The following is an 11,603-nucleotide window of genomic DNA, read 5'->3' on the forward strand; positions in this document are numbered from 1 at the left end:
TCCAAGAATATTTATTTACTTACTTACTTACTTACTTACTTAAATTTTGGTGTTGGGGGGTAGAGTTTGAAACAGGGTCTCATGAAGCTGGCCTCAAACTTGCTATGTAGCTGAGGTCAACCGTGAACTCTGATCCTGTGGCCTCTACCTCCTCAATGCAGGGATTACAGGTATGTGCCACCTTGCCCAGTCTAATTTATCCCTTTGAACATTTACTTTGTGGTGGCTGAGAAAAGGCAGGCTGCTTTTTCTCATCCCCCATCTCAAGCTATGGGCCTCAGTGGAACTCTTACTAAAATCATGCCTTTTGAAAATAAAGGCATACATGAATTCTATTCACGTTTATCCCCTACCCTTTGGGCTCTTGCTTTCTGTATCATGCATGCAGTATCCTGGAGATCAGCTATAACACATATGAGAAGCCACATCTGCAGTCACTGTGTCTGCCTTCCTCATCTTATGCTATGCCACCCCTCCTGCATATATATATGCCTGCATATATGTATGTGTACCCCATGTTTGCCTGGTGTCCATGGAGGCTAGAAGAGGGCACCCTACCCCTTGGAACTGGTGTTACAGATGGTTTTGAGTTGCTACATGGGTGCTGAGAACTGAACCTGGGTCTTCTGTAAGAGACTTAAGAGCTCTTAACCTGTGGGTTGCAACCCCTTTGGCAAACCTCCATCTCCGAGAATATTTACATTTGATTCATAACAGTAACACAATTACAGTTGTGGAGTAACAACGAAAATAATTTTATGGTTGGAGATCCCTACAACATGAGGAATTATAGTAAAGGTCGAAGCATTAAGGTTAAGAACCACTGCTTTAAGCCTTCACGCCTGTTGTGTTTTTCTTCAAATGAAGTATGTACCTATTAGGGAACCGATTATCAGACAAATGCATGGGTCAGAAGTATAGGTCAGAAATATACTCAGGAAGTAAAAAGGCAGGGAGGGTGTTCCTACCTTTATGTTGAACAGCAGAGGCCCTCGCTGCTACGTGGAGGGTTCCACCTCTTGCTTCTGTTTGGAAATGAGCTGCGCTTCCTTTAGGGACAGGTATACCTCTTCCTGAGGATCATAGTAGTAGAACTTTCGAATGTAAGAGATCAGAGGTCTGTGAAAAGCAAGGGGACACTTCTCAGGAAATTGATGGTTGTTTCTTTTAAGAAACCTCTCTTGCTGAACCCTCTCTTCTCCATTCATTTATACGGCTACAACTACTGAACAGCCTTTGCCAACCTGACCAAATTCTCACCTCACTCCTTACACACTTGTCTCCCTTACTCTACTGCACTGCACTCTGCCCAAGGCCTGCACAGAGTGAGGCCAACATACCTATCTTCCTCCCTTTCTGCTGCAATGATACAGCTCTAGTGCTAAGTGCTAAGACACAGAGAAACAAAAGAACATTGCCTACAATTTTATGCTGGGCTGGGCCTCTGGGAGCAACTTGCAAGCTTCAAAGGCATTTCTAACCCACCACCCTGCCCTAACCCTGATGACCCCATTGTACTTAGGCAGTGGGAGATCCGGGATATGATCTATTCGGACAAGCTGCCGGATCCGGAATCTGCAAAGATGCTGGAGGGACTTGACATTGCTGAATCTGGACACTGGATAGAGAAGCTGTACTGGTGTTGGTGGCAGGCCTTCAAGAATGAAAACAAAGGAAACTCCTCAGAGAGAATAATAACACAACTAACTACAGCTCCCCGAGGAAGAGAAATGTGGGGCTGTCGTGGGGCTACTTTAGAGTTCATGTGTACGCTGTACAAAAGCCCCCCCCAAAGGGCTGTGGACAGCATCTGTGAAGTACTACTACCATAGTCTACTCAAGGGAATTTAGTGTCTGCTAACCTCCCCAGCAACATTTTGGTTTGGTTTGGTTTTTTTCCCAGACAGGGTCTTACTACATAGCACAGGCTAAATTGAAACTCACTATATAGACAGGCTAGCCTCAACCTAGAGCAATCCTCCTGCCTCAGCCTCCTGAGTACTGGGACCATAGGTGTGAGCCACCACACTTGGCTACCAGAATCACTCCTAATTGTGGAGAACAGCCCAAAAAACAAGGCCAAGCTAAAGACTCCTTGGGGTCAAAGGGCCAAGCACAGGCCTGAGGTTCTCAGGAAAGGACAAGAACCCAAGTCTACGGAGCTATTGGGAATGGGAGATGGTTGTTCAGTATGATCTAGCAGTATCCTGAACACCAGGGCTCAGGATGTTCAGAGGTACCATGGCTTGAATAGCCTTTATTACCACAAAGGATGTGCGGTGAAGTTTAGTCCTTGTTGCAGAATAATCTTTTTGTACATAGTGAAAATGTGTCTTTGTCAAGATGCCTTCTGGATTGGTTTAATAAAGAGCTAAATGGCCAACAGCTAGGCAGGAGGTCTACGTGGGACTTCCGGGCAGAGAGAACTCTGGGAAGAAGAGAGGCAGAGAGGCCATGGAGATTCGGAATGAGTCAGACATACAATACAGAATGGGATAGAAGTAAAAGCCACGTGGTAGACTATAGATTTTAAAATATGGGTTAAGTTATAAAGCTAGTGGAAGAAGCCTAAGCCAAGGCCGAGCTTTCAGAATTAATAAGTCTCTGTGTCATTATTTGGGAGCTGGCTGGTGGGAAAGAAAGCCTCACTACAAGCCCTGTCTGTAGCAGTGCTGGTGTAGAGCATTTAAGCTCGGGAAGGACCCCAAGATTCCAACTGGAAGCAGAAAGGAGGGCAGGCGGAGGTGGAGCTGGTGTCAAAGGCACCACTCCTGCACCTGTCTTTCCAGGCCAGGCCAGCTCTGCACCTTCCTCCCCTCGCTGCCTTCCTTCCCACCCCTGAAGCACGAGGCTGGGTCACAGGAACAAAGATGAGGATACTTCTGAGAGAACTAGAGCAGCTTGAGCAAGCTGAGTTCAAGAGCCTGCCAGGCCCCACAGCAGACACCCCCACATGGATCAGCAAGCTCTGTGCTAGGGAAGCCCAACTCCCACAGTCAATGCCACAGAACCCACCAAGAATGGCAGGTCACTGAAACACGTTCAAATGAAAGAACAATGTCCTGTTTCTGTAAATGAAGGGACTATGGAGAGTAAGAGAAGCAAACTGAAAACAAGACTGAAAAGTTACTGAAGGAATGCTGTTTTCTGGTTTTTCAAGACAGGGTTTCTCTGTGTAGCCCTGGCTGTCCTGGAACTCGCTCTGTAAACCAGGCTGAACTCAAACTCAGAAATCCACTCTGCATCCCAGAGTGCTGGGATTAAAGCCATATGCCACCACACCCAGCTAGGAATTCTTTTCTTAGCCACAGTCCTATTCAAAGAAATACTGCAGACAGGACTGGAGAGATGGCTCAGTGGTTAAGAGCACTAGCTGCTCTTCCAGAGGACCTGAGTTCAATTCCCAGTAATCACATGGTGGCTCATAACCACCTACAGTGGGATCTGATGCCCTCTTCTGGCATAAAGGTGTACATGCAGATAGAGCACTCATACATAAAAAAAAAAAAAAACTTAAAAAAAATGAAATACTGCGGACACAACTGGTTAGAAAATACTCAAAGCAGCCCGCCTTCAGCACCTGCTCCACCTGAAGAGAAGATCATGGGGTGGCTCTGCCACAGCAAAGGGAACCCTGGGAGAAATGTTCTTCTTAGGTGGCTCCTCTGAGCATCTGCCCTCTGGGAAAGGGTATCTCAGCCAGTGCTGATTTATGCATGACCAACCTCTGCTAGACACCTCACCCTGAAAGACCAAGGCTCCTGTTCTGAAGGTCTTTAGTCTTCCTCCCCCATCCAGGTGGCTGGCTTTTTTTTTTTTTTTTAATTTTATTTTACTTAATTTTGTTTTTGTTTTTGTTTTTGTTTTTCAAGACAGGGTTTCTCTGTGTAGCTTTGCGCCTTTCCTGGGACTCACTTGGTAGCCCAGGCTGGCCTCGAACTCACAGAGATCCGCCTGGCTCTGCCTCCCGAGTGTATGTGCCACCACCGCCCGGCTAAATTTTATTTTTTAGTGTGTGTTGTGTGTGTCTCTATGGCCTCCACTCCTAGGAGGCCAGACGTGGGTGTCAGAGCCCCTGGAGCTGGAGCTGGAGTTACAGGCATTTGTAAGCCACTGGGAAGAGAAACCCTAGTCCTTCAAAAACAGCAAACATTCTTAACAGCTCAGCCATCACTCCAGCCCCTTTCTTCGGGTTTCTGTTCTGTTTTGTTTTGTTTTGCTCATATAGTCCAGGCTGGGCTCCTTCCACCTCTACCTCCCAAGTACAGGGAAGCAAGCAGACAAGGAGAAAGGGAAGGAGGGAGACAGAGAGGGAGAGAGGGAGGGAGGGATGGAGGAAGAGAAGGAGGGAGGAAAAGAAGAAGGGAGGGAGGGAGGGAGGGGGGATAAATGGGAGATCAGTAACACAAAAGAGTCAATTTTTGGAAGAGGAAAGATTTCTTTGGCTTCTGGTTTTGGAAGCTCCAGTTCACACTTGCCTGGTCCCACTGTTTTTATGACTTCACAGTGAGGCAATACAAGGTCAGCAGAGGAATATGTCACATGAAACTGCCTTTCAAAGGCGAGCATCAAGAAAGGAAAAATCACAGCTGAGGTCCTGGCATGGTGATGCACCCACTCAGAAAGTAGAGCAGACTGGTCTCTGAGTTCAAGGCCAAGGCCAGCATGACCTACATAAAGACCCTGCCCCAAATTAATCCCAGCATTCACAGGGCAGAGGCAGGCAGATCTCTGTGAGTTTGAGGCCAGCCTGGTCTACAAATCGAGTTCCAGAACAGCAAGGACTGTTACACAGAGAAACCCTGTCTTGAAAACCAAAAAAAGGAAAAAAAAAGAAAAGAAAAAGAAAAAAGACTACGTAAAGAACTCTTAAAACTCAATAATAACAATAATATATATCCAGTTGAAAAATGAACCAAGTGGAGGTACTCAGTATAGCACAGTGGTAGAGCACCTGCTTAGCATGAGCAAGGCCTTAGTTTGATGCCCAGCACCCCAAAATGAATGAATGAAGTTTAAAAAGAAATAAGCCAAAGTCCTGAGTGTACAGCTGTTGTCAGTGTTCATCGTCACTTGATCGATCTAGTCCCCTAGGAAATGGGCCTCTCTCTGACCATGCCTGTGGAGGGCCATCTTGTTACTGTGAGGGGGAAGACCCACCCACCAGTCTGTAAATACAGAAAGGGAACTGAGCAGCACCATGAGTTTATTGCTCTATTCCTGGCTATGGAGAAAACGCAACCAGCTGCTTCAAGCCTCTGCTACCCTGACTTTCCCATCATGATGGACTACATTACCGGACTCAACTGTGAGCTAAAATGAACCCTTTCTCTTTTGAGAGATGGCTCAGCAGTTACAAGTACTGGCTGCTCTTCCACAGATTCGATTCTCAGCACCCACATGGCAGCTCACAACCTTCTCTAACTCTAGACTCAGGGGATCTGATATCTTCTTCTGGCATCCTTGGATACCAAGCATACATGTGGTACACAGACATACATGCAGGCAAAACACCCATACACATTGTGTTGGCTAGTTTTCTGTCCATTTAACCCTAGCTAGAGTAATATCAGAGAAGGGAACCTCAAGTGAGAAAAGGCCTCCATAAGATTGGGCTGTATAGGCAAACTACTTTGGCTATAGGGCATTTTCTCAATTAGTGACTGACGGGGGGTGGGGGGGGGTGGGGGGGGGGTGTAATTGTGGGTGGTGTCAACCTTGGGCTGGTGGTCCTGGGTTCTATAAGAAAACAAGCTAAGCAAGCCATAAGAAGGAGCAAGCCAGTAAGCAGCACTCCCCCATGGCCTCTGCATCGGCTCTTGCCTCCAGGTTCCCACCTGGTTTGAGTTCCTGCCTTGGTTTTCCTCAATGGACTGTGACTCAGGATAGGTAAGGCAAACAAACGCTTTGCTCCCTGTGGTAGTTTGAATGTAACTGGCCCCCAAAAGCTCACAGGGACTGGCACATCAGGTGTGGCTTGTTGGAGTAGGTGTGACCTTATTGGAGAAGTGTGTCACTGTGGGGATGGGCTTTGAGGTCTCAAGATACCGCCCAGTGTCTGAGATCACTTCCTGTTGCCTGCCAAAGATACCGGACTCTCAGCTATCTCTTCAGCACCATGTCTGCCTGCACAACGCCATGTCCCACCATGTAGTAGGACAGGCCCATAGGGTTGAGGAAATTGGCTCAAATAATGTCGAGTCTACCTGAGGGCCTCGCAACAGGCACTGTCGGAGTTATTGATCGTGCCCAGCCAATGAGGGATGATCACGCAATGCCACCAGATTAGGACACGGCTTGGGTGCTGGGAGGAGGGTATGTAAGAACTTCCCCGTTACTGAATAATGATGTCTGTGTCATTGACACTGCACCTTCTCACCCCTTCCCCTGAGGGAGCCATTAGGATCCAGCAACAACACCATGATGATAATGGACGAAATCTCTGAACTGTAAGCCAGCCAATTAAATGTTTTCCTTATAAGAGTTGCCATGGTCATGGTGTCTCTTCACAGCAATAGAAACCCTAAGACACTCCTCAAGTTGCTTTTTTTCCCTTGGTTTTTCAAGACAGGGTTTCTCTGTGTAGTTTTGGACCCTGTCCTGGAACTCACTCTGTGGCTTTTGATCATGGTGTTATATCACAGCAATAACAACCTAACTAAGACACATATCATAAGAACAAATTTATCTTTTAAAGAAAAACACTTCTTTTAAGTTGCTTTTTATATTATTTTTATTGTAGTTTTAATTTTTTCTTTTTTTTTAGACAGAGTCTCACTATACAGCCCTGGTTGCCTAGAACTCACTTTTATTTATTATGTACATGTACATGTGTGCCTGTCTGAGTTTATGTGCACCACAAGTATACACACACCCATGGAACCCATAAAAGGGTATTGGATGCCCCCTGAGCTGGAGTTCCACACAGGCAGTTGTGAGACACCCAATATGAGTGTTGGGAACTAAGTGTGAGTTCTCTGCAAGAGCAGTATGCACTCTTTTTTTAAAAGATGTTTTCATTTTTATTTTATGTGTATGAGTGTTCTGCCTACATGTAAGTGCACTACATGCATGCCTGGCCAGAGGAAGTCAGAAGAGGGAGCTGGAATTAGAGACATTTGTTAACTGCCATGTGGATGCTGGAACTGGAACCCAGGTTCTCTGCTAAAGCAGCAAGTGCTTTTAACCACTAAATCCTATCTCTGGCTTCCCTTAGATTGCTTCGGAATATTTTACTATAGCAAGAGAAAAAGAAACTAAGTTAGAAATTGGTACCAAGAGTGGGGTCATTGCTGATATAAACCTGGTTATATGGTCTTTAAGTCACTGAACCTGTTTTGTGGCTAGAATAAAGAAGAGTTTGGAACTGTGTATTTAAAAAGCTGGAAGCAGAGCTTAACAGGCCATTCTCGTGGGAACTTGGAAGGCAAGAATACCGAGGAAACTTGGACAGTGGGGGCCCACTCATGAGGTTTCTGAGGGGAGTAAGGATTCTATCAGGAACTGGGCTAGAGGCCATTAATGTACTGTTTTAGCCAAGAATGTGCTTTCATTCTGCTTATGTCCTGAGAACCTGAGAAAAGTTGAAAGCTAATGGACTAATTTGTTTGGCACAGGCCATTTCAAAACAAGAGAGCATTCAGGCCAGTGCTGAGAAAGCAGCTGTGACTGTTAAAGAACTCAGCACCATTGCAGAGATATCCTATCTGCACTTGCACAACAGGAAAGGGATCCTGAGGGAACATCTTACCCCTTGGAGGCCCATCTTGTGAAGACCCAGGTTCACTTAAGCTCACAGGCCCTGGAGCCCTTGAAAATTGAAGTGTATGGCTTCTTTGATTCTATAGGAGCTCACAGTTAAAGATTTTGGACTTAAAAAAAAGTGTTGATGGGTCAGCAGGGTAGCTCAGTGGGTAAAGGTGCTTGAAACCAAGCCTTATATTATATATAGCATGGCCATGAGCACGGTTAGCATGGTCACTTTAACAGATTTATAACCACCCAGGAGATGGGCCTTGAGCATGCCTGTGTAGGATAATCCTGATTATTTTAACTGAGGCAGGAGAATCAGAGTTCAAGGTCTGCCTCAGCTATATAGTCAGTCTGAGGTCAGTAAGGGCTATAGGACACTGCCTAGGAGGCAGTGGGGGGTGGGGTGGGAAGAAAATCAAAAGGAGAGTCCTAACTAACAATAAAGAGGGAAGTCGATCAGGTCATGGGGGAAAACTGTGCAGCAGCTGACAGTGCTCAAGCTCTGCCTGTATGGTGTTCTCCTTATACCTAAGGAAGTGGTGTGGGTACCCCTCCTCCTCCAAACATCCCAACTGGATCAGTCCATCTTTGGATCCAATAATGATTTTACAGGATATTCAGAGAGCCATATTGTAACCATGGAGCTACAATAGGTAAATTCCAGACAGAACAATATTTTATTTAAAAATATTTTTGAGCCGGGCGGTGGTGGCGCACGCCTTTAATCCCAGCACTCGGGAGGCAGAGCCAGGTGGATCTCTGGGAGTTCGAGGCCAACCTGGACTACCAAGTGAGTTCCAGGAAAGGCGCAAAGCTACACAGAGAAACCCTGTCTCGAAAAACCAAAAAAAAAAAAAAAAAAAAAAAAAAATATTTTTGAGGCAGAGTCTCATTCTATGGTGCTGAACTTGTTATATTTAAAAATCTTGTCCCAGCAGGGTATGGCAGCATTCAGCTATAATTCCAGTACTTAGGAGGCTAAGGCAAGGGGATTGACACAAGTTCAGGACTAGTCTGGGCTACACATTGAGTGCTGAGATCACAAGTTCATCTTCAGCTAGATAGTGTGCTTGAAGCCAGCCTGGGATACATGAGACATACCTCCCAAAGCAAACACACACACACATGCACACGCACACAAAGAGACAGAGACAGACAGAGACAGAGAGACAGACAACTGAGAATGTGATTCCATCACAGAGTCTGCCCAGCTCGCCCACGACCCTGGGTTCAGTTCACATCCTCAGTGCTAAGATTACAAGTTTGCTCACTACACTTAGTTTATGCTGTGCTGGGACTGGGGCTTCATGCATGCTGGCCAAGCAATCCACCAACTGAGTTAAATGCCGAGTTCCATTATCTAAAATTGTAATGGACTAATCAATTAGCTAACTTTGAGGTGGTTAAAAGAATTAAGAGATATGTAAACTAGAAACCTGACCTACCACTTAAGTGTATAACAGGCACTCAATAAACAGTAGCAAATACTACAAACTCTAGCCCATGTAAAATGTTAGAAATCTCAGCTGCAATTTCTGAAGATGAAGCACATCTGTGGGATAAAAAGAGCTGTTCTGGTGGAGCCAGGAGTCCACCAAGTCTCTCAACAGTCTGCAAGCAGACACTCCAGAGCAGTAGGACGTCTTGCTGAGACTGCCTACTTCACACAAGCAGAGCTCATTACTCCATCCCTGAAAGTCACTCCCAGGCTTGCGGGTCCTTCCCCCTTTGTCTTTCTCCCACCCACTCCTTAAGACTATGAGCTGCCTGAGGGCAGCGACTGGCTTACTTTTTATACTGAGTTACAAATAAATGTTTGTCAAATAAATATCCATCATATCCACAAATGTTAAAAATTGCTAAGCAGAGTCAATCCTCAAGAATTCTAGCATTTTCCTTCAACTAAGAGAAATGCAGGCGCCCCCATGGTGTTGGCAGCTCAGAACCAAATACCAAATGAAGTGAGAATTAATACAGTTCACACCCTGTCGTGCCTTATTTAAATCACCACCATTATACAAACATCACTGTCACCTGGCCCAATCCTGTTCCTGATGTTCTGCCCAAGGCTCCTCAGCAACTCCTACATTTCAGAGCAATTTCTTGGCACCCTGCTCAGGAAGTTAATTTGATTCAAAGTGAAAGCAAGAAGCTCTCACTTTAAGTTCTGCTTGTATCCTGCAAATTCCTCACATTCATGTGCCCGTTAGTTTTCTTTACCCAATGCTACAGACCAATCTCCTCTGCCTCCTCTGACAGAGACTAGGCAGGTACATTCTTGAGTGAGCTGGCTGGCTATGTGACCACACCGGTGAAGGCAAGAACAGGACAGTGCTCCCAAACGGAGAGAAATCTTTGACTTTAACAACAAGTAGGATGTCAACATACCAAACCACCACCAGCACCACCACCACCACCACCCCTTCTCTTCCTCAGTTAGTCCAGTATGGACAAATCTATAGCCGATTCTCCTCATAATCAACCGAGCCCAGCCTCCTGGACTCACTCACCACTCACTGCCTGCCTTTCTCTCTTTCTCTCTCTTTCTCTTTCTTTCTTTCTCTCTTTCTCTCTTTCTTTCTTTCTTTCTGTTTTGTTTATTTTGTTTTGTTTTATTTATTTTGTTTTGAGACAGGGTTTCTCTGTGTAGTTTTGGAGCCCTGTCCTAGATCTCGCTCTGTAGACCAGGCTGACCTTGAACTCACAGAGATCCACCTGCCTCTGCCTCCCGAGTTTTGGGATTAAAGGTGTGTGCCACCGATGCCTGGCCACTCACTGCCTTTCTGTGAGCCCACTCTCACATCCCTGTCCCTGAGGAAGTGACATGAGAGTTCTCACTTTCTGTTTCACAAGTAAGAGGCAAGACACCTGTAACAGCAGCAAGGAGCCATCTCAATGTCAAATGGTACAAGATGCCTGGGTTTTCTTCTTCACGTGGTCAGAGAAGTAGAAATCATTCTTCAGAACATTGTAAGATTAACATACAAGGGCTGGGATTATTCAGTGGACTCTGCAGGAAAAGGAGTTCCTACGACAGCCAGGTCAAACAGTTTCAGCTGTGGCTTTTGTTTGGGGCTGGGATATTCTAGTAGATTACTAGATCATAGCCAAGTTAGGTTTAATAGTTAATATAGCTAGCAGGAGGCTGAGGCAAGAGGACCATATGTTTAAGACCAGGTTGGGCTACACAGAACGTTCAAGACCATCCTGAAATACACAAAAGTCCCTGTCTCAAAAAAGCAACAATAATAATAATCACTGTAACTACAGCTTTACCTGGAACCCTGGATCTCAAGAAATAGAGAAATTTCCCATTCTTGGAGTGCATGATGGCTCTCTTAATGAACTCTACCACAGACTGACAGCGATCCTCAAACTTGGGATGGCACCATAAGCTGAAGGTTCCTGAAATGGAAAATTAAAGAGTAAATTTACAAACGTTTTTGGTGGGGAGTGGTAAGACATTCTCATCATCTCAGCACTCATGGATCTAAGGTAGAAAGATGTGAGTTAAAGCCAGACTGGGCTATATAGCAAAACTCTAAAAATTAAAACAAACAAACAAACAACCTCAAATGATCTGGGAGGCTGGTGTGAACATTTTAATTTTTTAATTAAATTCTTCTTTTTTATTGGTATTTCGAGATAGGGTTTCTCTTTTTAGCCCAGGCTGTCCTGGAACTCACAGAGATCCACCTGCTTCTGACTTCCGAGTGCTGGGATTAAAGGTGCATGCCACTACCACCTGGCCTAATAATTAAATTTTTAAATTTTTTAAAAATAATTTTTAGCCGGATGGCAGTGGCACATACCTTTGACCCCAGCACTCGGGAGGCAGAGCCAGGTGGATC

The 11,603-nt window shown here is 45.4% G+C and overlaps 1 protein-coding gene across 2 annotated transcripts in view; it reads right to left on the reverse strand.

Annotated features, from left to right (window-relative positions):
- Positions 1–11,603, reverse strand: part of Socs7 (suppressor of cytokine signaling 7) — a 37,433-nt gene that overhangs the window by 8,569 nt on the left and 17,261 nt on the right. For both annotated transcript variants that reach the window (XM_052756024.1, XM_052756023.1), the window contains 3 exons: positions 11,029–11,157; positions 1,519–1,654; positions 969–1,119 (listed from right to left, as the gene is read on the reverse strand). In XM_052756024.1, the coding sequence (XP_052611984.1) occupies positions 999–1,119; positions 1,519–1,654; positions 11,029–11,157 (386 nt within the window). In that variant the 3' untranslated portion in view covers positions 969–998. The remainder of the gene's footprint in view (positions 1–968; positions 1,120–1,518; positions 1,655–11,028; positions 11,158–11,603) is intronic.

The sequence above is a fragment of the Peromyscus californicus genome, unplaced genomic scaffold, assembly GCF_007827085.1.
Source record: "Peromyscus californicus insignis strain IS unplaced genomic scaffold, ASM782708v3 Scaffold_3__1_contigs__length_106647218, whole genome shotgun sequence".
NCBI classification, from domain to species: domain Eukaryota; kingdom Metazoa; phylum Chordata; class Mammalia; order Rodentia; family Cricetidae; genus Peromyscus; species Peromyscus californicus.